At 45.0% G+C, this 19,148-nt stretch overlaps 1 protein-coding gene across 3 annotated transcripts in view; it reads left to right on the top strand.

Annotated features, from left to right (window-relative positions):
* The window catches only part of LOC141476555 (sorting nexin-2-like), a 63,571-nt gene that overhangs the window by 25,950 nt on the left and 18,473 nt on the right, over positions 1–19,148 (top strand). For all 3 annotated transcript variants that reach the window (XM_074165244.1, XM_074165242.1, XM_074165243.1), the window contains exons 8-10: positions 3,240–3,315; positions 4,612–4,725; positions 4,962–5,055. In XM_074165244.1, coding sequence (XP_074021345.1) covers positions 3,240–3,315; positions 4,612–4,725; positions 4,962–5,055 — 284 coding nt within the window. The remainder of the gene's footprint in view (positions 1–3,239; positions 3,316–4,611; positions 4,726–4,961; positions 5,056–19,148) is intronic.

A 19,148-nucleotide genomic window follows, 5' to 3' on the forward strand; every position in this document is an offset into this window, starting at 1 on the left:
GAAACCTGGTCTACTGGGGCTTGATGGGGTCCATCAGTCAGAGAAGGGGAAGAGCATCTTTGGTCAGAAGCTTGCCAGGCTGGTGAAGAGGGCTTTAAACTAAAGTTGCTGGGGGAGGGGAACCTCAATCCATCCCACTCCTACCAATATGATGCTAATGCCAGTAATAGATGCCCAGAGCATGAAGAAGGGTCACAAGTCAACAGGAGAGCACCTGGAGTGCAGCACAAAGGAATACCAGCCACTCCAGCCAGTAAATCAGCTTAATCAGGGGCCCAACTTAAATGCCTCTGTGCAAATGCACGCAGCATTGGGGAATAAACAAGAGGAGTTAGAGACGTGCGCACGCCTCCAGGGCTATGACCTATTGGCATCATGGAGACGTGGTGGGATGGCTCCTATAACTAGTGTTGGAATGGAAGGATACAGGCTCCTCAGGAAGGAAAGGCAGGGGAGACGAGGAGGAGGGGGTGTTGCCTTCTATGTCAGTGACCAGCTGGAGTGCATGGAGCTCTGCCTGGGGATGGATGAGGAGCTGACTGAGACTTTATGGGTCAGGATTAAAGGGAGGGCAGGGACAGGTGATGTTACAGTGGGGGTCTGCTACAGGCCACCTGACCAGGAAGACTGAGTGGATAAGGCCCTCTATAGACAGATAGGAGCAGTCTCACATTCACAAGCCCTGGTCCTTGTGGGGAACTTCTGGCAGTGTCAGAATCCAATGAGCTAGCAATGTGCGCTCGCAGCCCACAAAGCCAGTCACATCCTGGGCTGCATCAAAAGAAGTGTGGCCAGCAGGTTGAGGGAGGTGATTCTACCCCTCTACTCCACTCTCATGAGACCCCACCTGGAGTACTGCATCCAGCTTTGGAGTCCTCAGCACAGGAAGGACATGGACCTGTTGGAATGGGTCCAGCAGAGGGCCACGAAGATGATCAGAGGGCTGGAGCACCTCTACTATGAAGAAAGGCTGAAAAAGTTGGGGGTTTTTCAGCCTGCAGAAGAGAAGACTCCGGGGAGACCTTATAGCAGCCTTCCAGTTACCTGAAGGGGGCCTACAGGAGAGATGGGGAGGGACTCTTTATGAGAGAGTGTAGCGATAGGATGAGGGGTACTGGTTATAAACTGAAAGAGGGGAGATTTAGGTTAGATATCAGGAATAAATTCTTTACTGTGTGGGTGGTGAGGCACTGGAACAGGTTGCCCAGAGAAGTTGTGGATGCTCCGTCCCTGAAAGTGTTCAAGGCCAGACTGGATGGGGCTTTGTGCAACCTGGTGTAATGGGAGGTGTCCCTACCCATGTCAGGGGGTTTGGAACAAGGTGATCTTTGAGGTCCCTTCCAACCCAAACCATTCTGTGATTCAACCACCCCAGTATCTGTTTGAGGGACATCGCAGCAGGGCATAAGCAATCCAGGAAGTTCCTGGAATGCTTCAATGATAACTGCCATCTCCAAGTGATAGAAGAGCCAATGAGGAGAGGTGCCATGCTAGATCTTGTTCTTGCCAACAAGGAGGGGCTGGTGGGGAATGTGAAGCTCAAGGGCAGCTATGTTGGCTGTCACCAATCACCTTATTTTCCATGTGCCTTAGCAGAGTTTCTAGGAGGATCTCTTCCATGATCTTGCCGGGCACGGAACTGAGACTGAAAGAGGGTAAATTTATGTTAGATATTAGGAGGAAATTCTTTACTGTGAGGGTGGTGAGACACTGGAACAGGTTGCCAAGAGAAGTTGTGGATGCCCTATCTCTGGAAGTGTTCAAGGCCGTGTTGGATGGGGCTTTGAGCAACCTGGTCTAGTGGGAGGTGTCCCTGCCCATGGCAGGGCGGGTTGGAACTCGATGATCTTTAAGGTCCCTTCCAACCCAAACCATTCTATGATTCTATGAAAACATATCAGTATGCCCCAGAAAGACCAAAAAAATCTGTTCTAGATTGCCCAGACCTATGGGTAAAGTGGGCAGGAAAGCAACGTGTCTTTTTTATTGATTTCACTGAAGTTTATGCCTTAGAATAGTGAACTTAAGTACTACAAGTCTGACAGGTGTCTTCGAGCATATCTCTAGTTGTTTCCAGTGAACAGGTTAGTTATTTCCCTTGGAGTAAGTGCTATTCTCTAGCAGCAGTTTTCTAAGGGAAAAGCTCTTTGCTGTGTCAACAACAAATCTAATGTATGAAATAGTTTCAGTGTAACTCTTAGCTTATTTAGGAAGAAAAATAAGGATCTGGTGGCCATATCTAATGGAGGATGGATAAAATACATTGTATTTACATTATCAATGTACTCAAACTTTCCGTTAAGTCCCAGTCTATATAACTCTCTAGGACACTTTCCAAGCAATTTGTGACTGTAATGGGGCAGTTCTGGTACTTTACAGCTGAGGCTTGAGCAAAACTAAAGCTTTGCAAAAAGTAGAAATACTGTTAATGGTGTTCTAGTAGTAAATCTTCATTGGCAGTATTGCATACTTTCTCATGCTCCCATGATCTTTTGAGGTATTAAGTTTCTGTAAAGCATTCTTGTAAGTATTAGACACTTTCCGTTAATACATAATATTAAAATCAGTTATGACAAACTTGCAGCAGTTTTTAGTTAATGAGCCACTGTAGGAATTTACCTCTTCAACTCATATTTGTAGAATCAATAGTTTTTTTAGATCCAAGCATAAATGCAAAAAATTGCAAAAGGAAGGAATTGCACTAATTTTACTTCTGGGTGGATGAGTCCCGTAGGACTAATATAGGTTGAAGGCTGTTTAGGCAGTGAATAAATAGTTCATACCCAGAACAAGATCAGTTTGCTTCTCCAAGACTTCCTTTAATTCTAAAACGAGCCAGCCAGAATTAGCTGTAACAACAAGCCTGTTTGCTGCACAGTATGAGAATGTGTTTAAACATGCCCATCTGTTTTCTGGCTTAAATTGGTTGTTGTTAGAGCAGGAAGCCTTCAGTGAGGTGTTAAAAATATCAAGTATATTATTTCAATACTGTGCAACATACATTTATGGCAAATTATGACACCTTAAGAAGTTTGATGTAAACAAAATAGGTTAGAATCCACTGCCAGCAACTTGTCTTTAGAGGTGACTTTACAAGTGTTCAAACCCCATTAGGTAATGAAGAAAGGTTACATGCTACCTGCATTGTACCCATTCTTTAGCTAAAGGACACTTTCCAATGCTGTCAGGCACATGAAATCTGTTTTCTTATCTAATATTTTAACTTTTTTAAATCATAGGTACCTACAAAGAACAGTAAAACACCCTACCTTGTTGCAGGATTCATATTTAAGGCAGTTCTTGGAAAGTTCTGAGGTATTTACATTCTTTTAAGTTCCTTATTTGTTTCCAGATGTGGTAATGTACAAAGCAATGTACTATTTGTATTGAGACATAATCTCCTAAATTCATATGAAATAAAATTGGATTGTACCCTTCATGGGACAGAGTGACAAAAGGCTACTTAGATAATCGTGTACAAAGTCTGTTGCCTCTACCTCTGATAAATCTTAGGTTGGTAGTGACCAAAAGCTATCTGCTGTTCAATGACTTCTGCCAAGCGAGTTGGTCTGTCCAATTCCGAGTGAAGCTCATCATACACAGATAGAAAATCCATGATCAGTGCTACTGAGGGTTAATTAAGATCAGGAATTAAACTGGCTTGAAAACAGTTCTTGCCTCTAGGAGTCAAGCTTGAGGTCTATTGGCATGATAATGCGAACAGACATGCAGTGCTGCTGGCCATGCTAGATGTTTTGTGATAGAGGACTTCAGTCACCAGTACTATCAATCTGACACCTTTCACAAAATGAAATATATTATGGAACAGATTGTCTGTTATGTCTCCAAAAACATAATTCTATAAATGTGCACAGTGGATTTGCTGTAGTAGTGGATTGTCTTTTGGCCAATGTCAATATCTTAGCTATGCTAAGAAGTCACAGAGGCCTCGATACTGACAAAAGCATCATCAATAGATAACTCAGTGTCAATGCTGCTGACACAAAGTATCAGATACGAAGGGTAAATGACCTGACATTGGGACCACTTTGTACAGCATATTTAGACTAACATTAACAAAGAATATCATCAGTTTAAAGTTTGTTAACTTACTCCTGAGGATTTCTAAGTACCTCACAAATGCACAGTTCTTGCATACTCATAAGGTAGGTTTTGAAACCTGGCCTATATTTAAAAGCAAAAAGACATCAACCTTTTATGATCTGTACACAGTGTGAATCTTGCATTATAATGAAGTTTTTTACAGAATTTCTGTATCTTATAAATCTAAGCTTTTCTGTTTCTGTAGTGGCAGTTTGTTCTCTGTAGTATATAGGTGGCTAGTTAGGACCTTTGACTAGTTCATAACTTCTGACAAGTAGGTTGGTTGTTCCATTTAAATGTTAAAGGGGTAGAAGAAAAGTAAATAGTCTATATTGTTAAGTTTTCCTCTGAGAATGTAAAAATAGTAAAACTGAGAAATTAGATTCCACTATATTGTAACATGTAGGAGTAAAGAAAATAGTCTATCCTTTTCTTTCCCCCTTGTACCCAGTTAAACCTCCATCCTTTTAACCAGTCTGTTTGCCCTTATTTGTCATTCATTTCCAGCTGCCGAGAGCGGTTAACACCCAGGCTCTGAGTGGAGCAGGAATATTGAGGATGGTAAACAAGGCTGCTGATGCTGTCAACAAAATGACAATCAAGATGAATGAATCAGATGCAGTAAGAGCTGATTTTATTTTTTTTTTTACTTGAATAATGAGTCGAATTAATGACTCTCTACAATTGCATTTTAAAGCTGTAGAAGTAGAAAATAAGATAGTAATTTGCTTATTGGCTTGGATTCTTAGCTGTATCAGTTAACCATCCTAGCAATAAATGGATAATTTGCTGCTTTAAAACAAGAAATGCTGTTGGTAATCTAAATTATAATGCTAGATTCTTTCCTCTTTTGTCAGTGGTTTGAAGAAAAACACCAGCAGTTTGAGAATCTGGATCAGCAACTTAGGAAACTTCATGCCAGTGTTGAAGCATTAGTCTGCCACAGAAGAGGTAACTTTACTTTTATGTGATGGCATGAGCTTAAGTGCTTAGAGCTTTAGAAAATGTTAACAGGAACTTAGTATGTCATAGCTCTTAACTAACAAATAGTTTTACAGTAAATTTCAATGCAAAAGTTTTCTAACTCTACCTTTTAATTTAAACTGCTCTAGCATTTCTGGTATATCTGTTTTTAATCTTAATTTTATCCAGAATATATATAATTCCTTCTCTTGAACTTGAAACTTGAACTTACTATATTGATTAGCATGAATTTTTTTTTCTTGCAGAGATTTAATACCATAACTAGCAAGTGATACGCTACAGTAGACATCTATAAATGTATCTAGATCTCATGGTGTCATCCAACACCAAGGGGACAGACGGATTCTTTTAGGGATCCTTGGCAGAATGATGACAGTGCTAACACGTATTTACAATTAAAGCTATATTTTTCTTAACGGGTTTTTATGATTATTATAGCATAGAATTTATAATCAGAATAGACAAGATTTCTATAAGCAGAATCAGTGTAGTACAATTTGTTAATAGCGTAGTACAGAATTTTATAGCACCACTTAGCTTATGGTTTCTAATCACCTGGACCCTCTGCAGATTGGGTCAAATCTTAATACTTGGTTTGCTGTATCAACATAACAATCATAATCTAGACTCGATAAACATATAAAAGAATACGAGTCACTCAGTCCTCGGAGGAAGTAGACAACGGTGAAGGTGTCCTTGGCCACCGGGAGGTCACAGGTCTCACTGTCCAGCAGCAGTTCTGGTCCAAGTTCCCACTTAGGACTTGTAACTGCTTGATTTTATAGACAGTGCTCTGTGTGCTGTTACGCTTCCCTGTTCTGTGATGGGGTCATCACCACCACCTGGTTGGTTTCACTGAATTTTTTAGAGTTGGAAGGGACCATAAAGATCATCTAGTCCAACTCCCCTGCCGAAGCAGGATTGCCCAGAGCATGTCAGAGCATGTTACTCAGGACTGCATCCAGGCGGGTCTTGAAAATCTCCAGAGAAGGGGACTCCACAACCTCCCTGGGCAGCCTGTTCCAGGGCTCTGGCACCCTCACCGTAAAGAAGTTTCTTCTCATATTTGAGTGGAACCTCCTATGTTCCAGCTTGTGCCCGTTGCCCCTCATCCTCTCACTGGCAACCACTGAAAAGAATCTGGCTCCCTCCTCCTTCAACCCACCCTTTAGATACTTATAAGCATTGATAAGGTCTCCCCTCAGCCTTTTCTTCTCCAGGCTAAAGAGTCACAGCTCTCTCAGCCTTTCCTCATAAGGGAGATGCTCCAATCCTTGAATCATCCTCGTTGCCCTTCGCTGGACTCTCTCCAGTAGTTCCCTGTCCCTCTTGAATTGGGGAGCCCAGAACTGGATGCAGTATTCCAGTTGTGGCCTCACCAGTGCAGAGTAGAGGGGGAGAATGACTTCCCTCGACCTACTAGCCACACTCTTCCCTATGCAGCCCAGGATTCCATTGGCCTTCCTGGCCACAAGAGCACACTGCTTGCTCATTGTCATTTTGCTGTCTACCAGGACCCCCAGATCTTTCTCTTCAGAACTTGACTCCAGCAGGTCCACACCTAACCTGTATTGGTGCCTAACATTCTTCTTCCCCAGGTGCAGGACCCTACACTTTTCCCTGTTGAACCTCATGAGGTTCTTCCTTGCCCAGCTCTCCAGCCTGTCCAGGTCTCGCTGGATGGCAGCACGGCCCTCCGGGGTGTCAGCCACCCCACCCAACTTGGTATCATCAGCAAACTTGCTGAGGATATACTCGGTCCCCTCGTCCAGGTCACTGATGAATATGTTGACCAGGACTGGACCAAGTATTGACCCCTGGGGGACACCACTGGTTACAGGCCTCCAGCTTGAACCTGCTCCATTAATCATTACCCTTTGGGTTGTCGCGACGGAGGGAAGACAGAGTCACTCAATATGAGTGATCAGCAAGCTTCGTTTATTGAATAGTACAGCCGTCTTTTATGCTTCGTTATAATTAGCTAATACATATTCTGCAATATATCTTTCTGATTGGCCTGTCCTCCAAACTTCAACCCCGCCCTTAGTTCCTTCTTTACAGTTACTTTCATCCTCTTTTCCCATGCCTGAGCAGCTGCAATCTCCCTGTTATCATACAACAGTTACAGTCAAGGACAGGGTGTCCTTGCCAGCTCAGCAGTTACGGGGGCTGAATCCGATGTTTCTCAAGTTCTTGCTCGGCCAGCTGGATCATGTCTACGCGACCCTTCTCAGCTAGCCAGTCTCCCACAATTCCCCCGTTTTTATTTTGGGCAAGTAATACCTTTTTGGTGACTTGTTCAACTTTCTTAACTACACATCCCAGTATTGCACGTACTGCTATCAAAATCAGTATAATGATACCAACCCAACGAAGACCTTCCTTAATTCCATAATTATTTGCGTGGTTACATTAGATTGCTTAACTGCCCAACAAGCAAGCTTCTTTATGTTAGCTAAAGCATGTGCGGTCCCAACAGCGGGGATGATAGAGGCGACTACGTTAGTTGCTGTCCCCCACAACTCCACATTGTCATTACAATCAGAACCTAGGGTAGAAAGAGATCGTCTATTTCTAGTATGATATCTGAGGGTATGTATATTTGGAGCAAACAGTGTTAGTTGGCCCAGATAGCAGGGGCCTAGCGTAACATTAAGGCTATTAATTATGCATGATGCAGTTTCAGACACCTTGTCTTGGTTAGTACAGTTGCCTGTAAAGAACCCTTTCATTACAGTGGCTAGATGCTCAGGGTCTCCTATAGGCGCGCCAAACAAACAGGTTCGAAAGGGATCAGTAGCCGAGGCGAGGGACAGACAAAAGGAGGTCTGCCCTGTTTGGTTGGCCCACGTGACCCACATGTTTTTAGTTGGTTGAACTTCGTGGAGGCTGACGGCAGCGACCCTTCCTGATCAGATCTGCTAGCGTGGCAATTTTTTCCTGTATTGTCCGCCGTGGTTGTAGCGGAGGGGCTATCCATTCCAATACGATAGTGGTGGACCCCTGCTTCTCCCCCGTTTTTATTTTTTTTGCTGAGTTAAGGCTGCCATAAGATACTGCTCACCACATAAAACAGTCAAGTCAATGGGCAGACCTTCAACACGCCGATGCGTGGAACACATAGTTACCATAGAAGCTATTTGTTGCAGCGTTTGTCTTTGTTGCTCAGTAAGCTGCACTGGCGTTGCAGGATCCGTTTCGAGGCTTCCGCTTGTGGCTGGCCAGAGAGGAAGGGGTTGTGCGCTGCTGGGTAGGCAGCCGCTTTTTGTGTCGGCACGGGGCGGCTTTTCCCGCTGGGTCGTCCGTTTCCCGATCCAGCTCGACGACAGGCAGCTTCGTTGTGAGTGTCTGATCGACAGTTCTTGCACCACACGGAGTTGGCATTGCAGTCCCGCCTCATGTGTCCAGCGACGCCGCAACGGAAGCACCGCAAACGAGGTGGGCCGCGGGCATTTGACCGCCCAGCGGAGGTTTGCAAAGGAGCAAGGGCTGCTAAAACCTGACTCTGTGTAGCCTGCGCGTGTTCCTTTAAACTATTCCCTAGCTCCTTTACTGCCTCAACTAACATTGCCTGTGGCCCCACCGGTACCTGTGCCATTCTTTCTAGTCCTTCCTCGATGGTCCATGTCCCTGGCAATGTAGCCAAGATGTTACACGTGGCCGGATTACTATTTTGTATAACGCAGCTTTAGTATAGTGCCTTTGAGATAATCGGGCACCCCGGCCGCCTGTATGGCGTTTGCTACTCGATCGATAAACAAACCAAATGGCTCCTCTCTTCCTTGCTTAATACCCATATGTGACGAAACGGGAAAAAGGACTTCACTGAGAGGTTCAAATTAACAATTTATTTGGACTTCACTCACAGGTCCAATACGTCACTATTGCGAGTTCTATGTGTACAATGGCGATTACACTATTGCAATTTAAAAACAATTCACGGAATACACTATTGCAACCTACAAGTGATCCCGAAAAGCAACAACACAAACCACAAGCGCGCTAGATATTAATACCTTAAAAGAGTGCACAAATCACGATCTTAATAGCATGCCATATACCATACGTATGTTTCTTTATCACTTACCCTTTCTCTCAGGTAAGGTCGCTCAATCCCTGGGAAGTTACCCTGTACAGCGTCCTGGACAAGGGGGGGGACGAATCTCCTACAGGCCAGCTGTATCGTTGGAAGATTACCCCCATTTTCCTCCTCAAACCTTGCGGTTTATATTTCCTGATTCTGTGGGGGTGCAGGATTATGCCTGAGTGGATTACACTATCTGGGATGTTTACCCCTAGTGGTGCGATGGCCAAGTCTCTGTTGCCAATTTTGTGATGTCTAGCACTCAAAGTCATGGGACTAGTGGTGGGATGGGACTCAGGGCATTTTATTTGTTAAGGGAGTTAAGGCTCCATTCGGTTTCGGTTCTTATTGTGATGCAATCTTGAGACAACCCCGGGCTGAGCCGTTTTTGCAGCTCCCCCCAAGTTATCTCTGCATAGACAAGGCAAGGCGGAGATGAAGCTGAGTCGGATGACAACCCCCTGCATCTCACCTATTGTGCTCCGAAACCGGTTTGGCTGGGTGTTCCCATACATTCCACCCCGTGACCTGAGTCACAGATCCACCACTGATATGTCATCATCACCCAATGTGTCTGTATAATTTTCATCTGAGTGTTTAAGTAGATCCAGGTATTCCCCAGTTTCCAGGTGGACCCTTACCTGAGAGATAGATTTTACAATAATTCTTTTGACACAGCTAACGGCAATGCATACTACAATAATGCAAATTATGATAACAAACAATGTTTGCAACAAGTTAGTAATCCATCCAGTAAATACCCATCCTATTTTAGCGAAAATATTTCCCAATCAAGTGTCCTTCATTTGGTCCTGCAGCTCATGTGTCACTTCAGCTATCTTCTTCATCTTCTGGAGGTTTTCCCGGAGAGGTAGTGACACATTAGGAATTGTGACACAGCATTCTTCTTGTTCGTGGTTTGCCTTTAGGTATCCACACACTCCTTGTTCTTTGAGTAGTATCATGTCTAGCACGAGTCGGTTTTGAAGTGCAACTTTCAAAACAGCTTGCACTTGGGCATTGAGCAATTCAAAGTTGTCATTAGTAAGGTTTGCTAAAGTTTCTACTTGTGCAGTTAAATTGGACAACATAATTCTAGTTCTAAGGTGACCTATTCCTAATCCGAAGAATCCTTCCGCCCATACTGCTAATTTCTGGGATACAGTCCAACCAGTACCATCTGTACTTCGTTTAGTACGGGGATGCCACAGTCCTTGAGAAATAAATTTTTCAGAGTAGTAAGAAGGACATAATGATGGTACTCCCAAAGTACATTGCAGACCAGGATGAATAGGGTTTAACATATCTGTAATAGTCCCATCTGAGCATATCCAAGTTAACTGGCGAGGAGCATATATAGGTGAGTCATCACAATTGCCCATGGTTCGAGGGATCCGACAGGAGGATTTTTCTGAATATTTTAAGTCCTTATAGCTTATGCTGGTGTTACACCCCATTGCTGGAGGATATGGCTTTGTGTAATTTTGACACAAGCAGGCAACACTAATTAAATGCCGTAATGAAGGGATTAACCAAACCCAACTGTTTTGTAGATTTCCACCAGTGGTACAATTGATAATATTTGTGCAATTCCACAGTGGGCTTTTTACACTGGGTTGTGTTGAGGTCTTTTGTTGAGACCTCCATGGATAGCAATCCTTCCTGTCATCTCTTTTCTCCTCATGGACGTGAGACCATAAACAATCAGCAGGTGGCCCCTGCATTACATTGAACCATGTACATGAATTACTGGGTGTTGAAGGAAACTCAAAGCACCACTGGGTGTTTACCGGTTCCACATACCTCAGGACTAAACGTCTCCCCCAGTACGGTTTCTCCCCATAACGCGTATCTGCCCAAGGGTGTTTGGAGCACGGCTGTTGGAAGAATTGTGGTTGTTTACCTCTACATCCCACAGTCTTATTGTCCAGACAAAGCGGGGCATAGGAACAGTTTAAACTCCAAACAGAAGTTCGATTTAGTGTATTGTTAAACGGCCACCTCCATTCAAATTCACCCCAAATAATAGACTTATTTTGATTCCAGAGCCAGTCTAAATTTTTACCCATATCCACGGGGAGAGCTGTTATGGGGAGCCCCTGAGTGGGGGTATGTGGTAGAGGCAGACAGGTAGTTACATGAGAAAAATTAAGCATGCGGGCAAAGCCTTGTATCATCTTATAGATCACATTGTCTGGTTCAGCATGATTTATAATTGGGGATCCATCAACATGTTGTTCAAAAGCCCGAGGCTGTCTATTCCATATTCTAGATTGCCTACTTATACCTATGATTATTATGGAGCTAATGACTATTATTACAGAAGGCCTTACAATCACTGCCATGATACAGCATCTAATATTAAAACTTAGGTTAACAAACAACCAAAACTATTCTTATCAAAACAAATATACAAAGATCAGAAAAAAAAACCCAAACCAACAACTCAGAAAACAACCAAGAACTTCTGGTCCACTTTCAAGTTCTGCACAGTTTGTCCATTCCATGCAAGCACAGTTCATACTTCGGGTCGACGCATCTTAGGTCTCCACCCCGTCGTACTCCTCGTCCCTCCTTTTGTTGAGGCGCACCTGCAAGCAAATGGAAAAGTGCTGCTCGACCGTATATATGATCGACAATGAGTCAGTTAAAAATCTGGTATGATCCACCTACTACTTATTCGACGTATGCGGTCAGAGTTATCTTTTGCTTCCCAAGCATGTGATCCCCTTGGATTGGTCAATGTCAGGGGCATAACTCCAGTTTGAGGTATTTTGACCATTACTGGTTGACCAGGATGGAGGGATTTCTAATCCCAATGAAGTCAGTGTGTCCCAGACCTTACTGGACACTTCTCTGACTGCCTCTTCATTGTCCCCACCTATTAAGACGTCATCAATGTATTGGTACATGCTTACCCTATCTGGTACTTTTATCTCCTTCAATATTTTTGCTAATGCATTATGGGCAATAGTGGGAGAGTGTTTGTATCCCTGTGGGAGCCGATTAAAGGTATATTGCACTCCCTCCCACGTGAATGCAAATTGAGGTTTATCTTCCTCCTGAAGAGGAATCATAAAAAACATGTCCTTAACATCTAATGTGCACATCCATGTGTGGTGGTTAGCTTGAATCTGGGTAACCAAGTCAGCAATGCTAGGAACAGCGGCCGTAAGGGGCATTGCATTGCTATTAAGCCTCCTGTAGTCAACTGTGAGTCGCCATCTACCGTCCGCTTTACGTACCGGCCGTACTGGGGAGTTATAGGGTGAGTGTGTCCTGATTATAATGCCACGGGCTTCCAGGTCTTTAATAACTTCCCTGATCCCCGTTTTGGCTGCGGCTGGTAGTGGATATTGATTAACATTCGTTACCTGGGAAGGAGGCAGTCTAATGGCTGTCTCCAGTAACCGAACTTCACATGGTGGGGCTCCAAAGCTCCACACTGTCCCATCTGGCAACCTCCAGACCTTGTTTGCTAATACATCAAATCCCAAAATGTCATTACGATAAGGACCGATGACTACTTTTATCTTAGTCATTCGGTTTTCTCCTGGAAGCCAGACACACACCGTACCAATTGGTCTGATTTCAGGGACTCCAGTTACTCCTATTACATTTATTTTCTTCCGTGTGGGGACTAAACCTAACTTTTTTGCTGTTTTTTCAGTGATGACACTTATTTGAGCTCCAGTATCAATTAGAAAATTTACAGGTATTCGTCTGGGGCCAGTAGCTAAAGTAATATGTGGGTCACTTAAATGGTTAGGCCATTCTAAGTTAGATATTACGCGGGTGGGTCGGCCTAAAATACCCCCCGCGCTTTCTAGTTTTTTAGATCTATTAAATCCTTCCTTAAATCTGAGAAAGGATTCGCAGGAGCAGAGGGTTTATCTCTCTGTGTTTTAGCAGTATCAGTATGTTCTGTAGTCTTGCTAATAGGCTGCTCCACCAGGTTTACCATAATACGAATATTCTCTGTGGACTGCCCATGTAACATTGATCGGGGTATTCCTAATGCTAAAGCCTTTCTCCACAATTCATTACGCTGGGGGTCAAAGCGAGAATTAGTTTGTCGGGGAGGACGAGGATTATTATGCCCAACAAACTGTGCCTGCCGGACCCGGCGCTGTAAATGTGAGCCTTCCTCTAACCAACCCATGTCTCTACCAAAAATCACTATTTCTTGTAATAGTTCCCCCCAAGTCAAAACAGGCTGCTGCCGTTGGTGCGGGTTGCCAGTATTATGGTTAATTGCCTGTGCAATCTTTTCCTTTAGGTTTTGCACATACATTTTCACAGAATCAGGGAGACCTCTAATCAATGGTTTAAGGTGGACCGGATTTACCGGAGCGGCAAGGAGAATGCCCTGCTCACCACGCTCATACATGGCTTGTATACAGGCAGCCTTTTGTACAGACTCAGCTAGCCCAGACAGCCCAGCAGTTTTAATAGCCAGTGGCTCGCCCCGTTCTCTAGAATCTATCCCCCCTGCCCAGTGGGCGACTCTAAGTGTTAAGGGTTGATCCCCTACCGGACCCCTATCCAGAAATACGCCAGGACCCCAGTAACCTCTTGCTTCCTCCTCACTCAGCAAGATACGATCGCCTCCTTTTAGCGAAACATTCCATAAATATTCAGTTGCACTTTCCCCTGGCTTGCGTGAAAATTGTTCTTGCATTCGGGCAAGCTCGGGTCCGGACCATGGGGTGATACGTGTTGTAGTACATCTCCGAGCATTTCTATCATTTGACTGCACCTCCGTTTTAATGAGGGGTCGAATTTCAATATTACTTGTCCCCTCGGGCTCCACATCTGGGTCACCCCAGATGTCCCCGTCCCAAGTATCAGGGTCGGCACACATAATTAAGTTCCTGACTTGGGTGGGAGAGGGGGTCGGAGCACTTGACAACAAAAGATCTAATTTTTCCTGTAACCTCCGATTCCTCTCCCTTTCAGCAGCTAATTCGTCTTTCAAAAACATGTTTTCAACTTCCAATTGTCCTTCATGGGCCCTTAAGGCCTCTTTTGTCTTTCGTTCTTCCTCTAAAGCAGCTTTGGTAGCCTCAACTTCAGCTTGCAATTCACACACCTTTTTACTACAATTAGTCAGCGCGTCTGCTTCCGAGTTAGCTACACCCATTTTCTGAACAGCCTCAGATTTCCGTGCCTCCTCCTGTGCACAGACTAAACATGCTCCAAAAACAGAGCACCTTTACCTTTTCCGTCTTTTTTCTTTTGTTCCTTCTGACACTGCTCTACCCATTCCACCACTTTCCCCTCACTTTTCCACAACCTCTTAGCCTTCTCCCTATCCGCGGGAGAGGGTTTACAACCATGTTTCTGCAATAGCTCGTCCATTATACACCCTGCTCGCTGCGCCATTTTTTGTGACGAAACGGGAAAAAGGACTTCACTGAGAGGTTCAAATTAACAATTTATTTGGACTTCACTCACAGGTCCAATACGTCACTATTGCGAGTTCTATGTGTACAATGGCGATTACACTATTGCAATTTAAAAACAATTCACGGAATACACTATTGCAACCTACAAGTGATCCCGAAAAGCAACAACACAAACCACAAGCGCGCTAGATATTAATACCTTAAAAGAGTGCACAAATCACGATCTTAATAGCATGCCATATACCATATGTATGTTTCTTTATCACTTACCCTTTCTCTCAGGTAAGGTCGCTCAATCCCTGGGAAGTTACCCTGTACAGCGTCCTGGACAAGGGGGGTGACGAATCTCCTACAGGCCAGCTGTATCGTTGGAAGATTACCCCCATTTTCCTCCTCAAACCTTGCGGTTTATATTTCCTAATTCTGTGGGGGTGCAGGATTATGCCTGAGTGGATTACACTATCTGGGATGTTTACCCCTAGTGGTGCGATGGCCAAGTCTCTGTTGCCAATTTTGTGATGTCTAGCACTCAAAGTCATGGGACTAGTGGTGGGATGGGACTCAGGGCATTTTATTTGTTAAGGGAGTTAAGGCTCCATTCGGTTTCGGTTCTTATTGTGATGCAATCTTGAGACAATCCCGGGCTGAGCCGTTTTTGCAGCTCCCCCCAAGTTATCTCTGCATAGACAAGGCAAGGCGGAGATGAAGCTGAGTCGGATGACAACCCCCTGCATCTCACCTATTGTGCTCTGAAACCGGTTTGGCTGGGTGCTCCCATACACCATATATGAAGGGATTCCCTTTTTTTTTTTTTTTCTCTTTTTTCTCTTTTTTTTTCTTTTTTTTTTCTTTTTTTTTTTTTGAGTGAACGGCTTTTTTTTTCTTTTTTCTTTTTTTTTTTTCTTTCTCTTTTTTTTTTTTGAGTGAACGGCTCTTTCTTTTTTTTTTTTCTTTTTTTTTTCTTTTTTTTTTTTTTTTTTTCCTCAGCTCGGTGTTGCAACAGGGCGTTAGCAACTGCCCGCCACGGCTTTATCAACTTTTTGGCTGATTTATTATCGCATATAACTTCGTCAAGCAATTTATCCCCATATTTACGCCATTCCTCGTGTTCAAAAACCGTATCTGGATTATCAAAGCAACCTCTCGCTACTCCATACGCTAATAACCCAGGCAACTCCCTTTTACAATCTATACCCTGAACGCTCCGCTTTTCTAAAAAGCATTTGAGCAAATCGTACGCCGCTTGTCTATTCATACCTTCGTTATCTATACCCTGAATGCTCCGCTTTTCTAAAAAGCATTTGAGCAAATCATACGCCGCTTGTCTATTCATACCTTCGTCAGCGCTGTTGCAGCCTTTGCAAGACCTCGGCGGTGCGTGGCCAGCGGGACCCTCTATAGGTGCTCCCGGGCGCGGGGATCAATCCCTTAATCCCTTTTGCCTCCTGCGCTGCTTTCAGGACCGGTACCCAGGCACACCGCTTGTCTATTCATACCTTCGTCAGTGCTGTTGCAGCCTTTGCAAGACCTCGGCAGCGCGTGGCCGGCGGGACCCTCTATAGGTGCTCCCGGGCGCGGGGATCAATCCCTTAATCCCTTTCGCCTCCTGCGCTGCTTTCAGGACCGGTACCCAGGCTCCATCGACTCGTGGCTCGCAGGTTCAGCCCTCTCTAGGGTCCCTGTTCGGGCGCCATTTGTCGCGACGGAGGGAAGACAGGGCCACTCAATATGAGTGATCAGCAAGCTTCGTTTATTGAATAGTACAGCCGTCTTTTATGCTTCGTTATAATTAGCTAATACATATTCTGCAATACATCTTTCTGATTGGCCTGTCCTCCAAACTTCAACCCCGCCCTTAGTTCCTTCTTTACAGTTACTTTCATCCTCTTTTCCCATGCCTGAGCAGCTGCAATCTCCCTGTTATCATACAACAATTACAGTCAAGGACAGGGTGTCCTTGCCAGCTCAGCAGTTACGGGGGCTGAATCCGATGTTTCTCAAGCTCTTGCTCGGCCAGCTGGATCATGTCTACGCGACCCTTCTCAGCTAGCCAGTCTCCCACATTGGGTCCTGTCACACAGCCAGTTCTCAATCCACCTCACTGTCCCCTCATCCAGCCCACACTTCCTTAGTTTCCCAACGAGGATGTTATGGGAGACAGTGTCAAAAGCCTTGCTGAAGTCAAGGTAGATGATATCTGCTGCCCTCCCCTCATCCAACCAACCAGTTATAGCATCGTAGAAAGCTATCAGATTGGTCAAACATGATTTACCCTTGGTAAACCCATGTTGCCCACTTCCACTAACTTCCTGTTCTTCAACATGTTTGGAGATGACATCTAGAATGAGTCTCTCCATTACCTTCCCAGGGATGGAGGTGAGACTAACTGGTCTGTAGTTCCCAGGGTCCTCCTTCTTGCCCTTTTTGAAGACTGGAGTGATGTTGGCCTTCCTCCAGTCTTCTGGCACCTCTCCTGTTCTCCATGACCTTTCAAAGATGATAGAGAGTGGCCCAGCGATAACATCTGCCAGCTCTCTCAGCACTCGTGGGTGCATCCCATCAGGGCCCATGGACTTATGAATGTCCAGTTTGGCCAAGTGGTCCCGAACCTGGTCCTCCTCTACTGGAGGAAAAACTTCCTCTCTCCATACCCTCCCCCTTGCCTCCAAGGCCAGAGATTCATGAGGGACAGCCTTAGCAGTGAAGACTGAAGAAAAGAAGGCATTCAGCAACTCTGCTTTCTCTGTGTCTTCCACCACTAGGGTGCCCATCTCATTCATCAGTGGGCCCACATTATCCCTAATCTTCCTTTTACTGTTTACATACCGAAAAAAACCCTTTTTGTTATTCTTAACTGCAGTGGCCAAGATGAGCTCGGCTTGAGCCTTGGCCCTTCTAATTTTCCCCCTGCATATCTTCACCGCTTCCTGGTATTTCTCCTTGCCTGCCAGGCCCCTTTTCCGAAGATCATAAACCTTCTTTTTGTTCCTGAGCTCCAGCCAAAGCTCTCTATTTAGCCAGGCTGGTCTTCTTCCCTTCCTGCTTGTTTTTTGGGATTTGGGTATGGCTCTTTCCTGCGCTTTTAAGAGTGCCTCCTTGAAGTACGACCAGCCTTCCTGGGCACCTTTGCCCTTCAGGACTGTCTCCCAAGGGACACTTTCAACCATGCTCCTGAAGAGGCCAAAGTCTGCCCTTCGGAAGTCCAAGGTGGCAGTTTTGCTGGCCCCCCGCCTTGCTTCAGCAAGAATTGAAAATTGTATCATTTCGTGATCACTCTGTCCAAGACAACCTCCAACGTTTACATCCCCCACAAGACCTTCTGAGTTAACTATCAGCAGGTCCAGTAGGGCACTTTCCCTAGTCGGTTCTCTCACCAGCTGCGTTAGGAAGTTGTCTTCCATGCACTCTAAGAATCTCCAGGACTGTTGCCTCTCTGCTGTGTTATATTTCCAGCAGATATCTGGGAAGTTGAAGTCCCCCATGAGTACAAGGGGGAGTGATCGTGAGGCCTCTGCCAGCTGCTTATAGAATATTTCATCTGCCTTTATATCCTGGTTTGGGGGTCTATAACAAACTCCCACCACGATGTCTGCCTTATTGGTCTTCCCCTTGATTCTTATCCATAGACACTCAACGCTGTCATCGTGCATATTGCTAAGTTCGAGGCATACAATACTGCTCTTAACATAAAGGGCCACCCCACCACCTCTCTTTCCTTGCCTGTCCCTTCTGAAAAGTTGGTAACCATCAATCACAGCACTCCAGTTATGCGAGTCCTCCCACCACGTTTCTGTGATGGCAACTAGATCATAGTTTTCTTGCTGTACAATGGCCTCCAGCTCCTCCTGTTTGTTACCCATGCTGCGTGCATTCATGTAGATGCACTTCAGCTGGGCTAATCGTCCCACTATTTTGCTGGGAGGGCAAGCACTAATTCCCACCTGTTCATGTGCAGACATTTCTGCAGTTACCATCTTATCACTACTCATGTCTTCACTGCCACATGTGTCCTTCTCTCCCACATCAACTGCTGCAACAGGCTGCAAGGCCTTGCTGGCACCTTTACCTACTAGCACTGGCACGCTACTCCCGGGCACCACTTCAGTAGCCCTGGTTCCAACCCCGTCCCCCTTCAAAACTAGTTTAAAGCTCTCTCAATGAGCCCTGCTAATTCTTGTCCCAATATCCTTTTTTCCCTTTGGGTTAGGCTTCCCCCACCTGCTGCCAGCATGCCTGGTGAGCTGTAGATCTGCCCGTGATCAAAGAATCCAATGTCCTGCCGTTTACACCAGTCTTTCAGCCATGAGTTGATCTTTTGATTCTTCCTATTTATCCCCCCATCCATCCCTGTGACTGGTGGGATAGAAGAGAACACCACTTGTGCTCCTGATCCCTTGACCAATCGTCCCAGCACTCTGAAGTCCCTTTTCATTGCCTTTAGGCTTCTGGTGGCTACCTCATCATTGCCCACTTGAAATATCAGTAGTGGGTAATAATCTGAGGGCTGAACCAGGGAGTGAATTTCCCTCTGTATATCCTTAATCCTGGCCCCAGGGAGGCAGGTGACT

The sequence above is a fragment of the Numenius arquata genome, chromosome W, assembly GCF_964106895.1.
Source record: "Numenius arquata chromosome W, bNumArq3.hap1.1, whole genome shotgun sequence".
Classification (NCBI taxonomy): Eukaryota; Metazoa; Chordata; class Aves; order Charadriiformes; family Scolopacidae; genus Numenius; species Numenius arquata.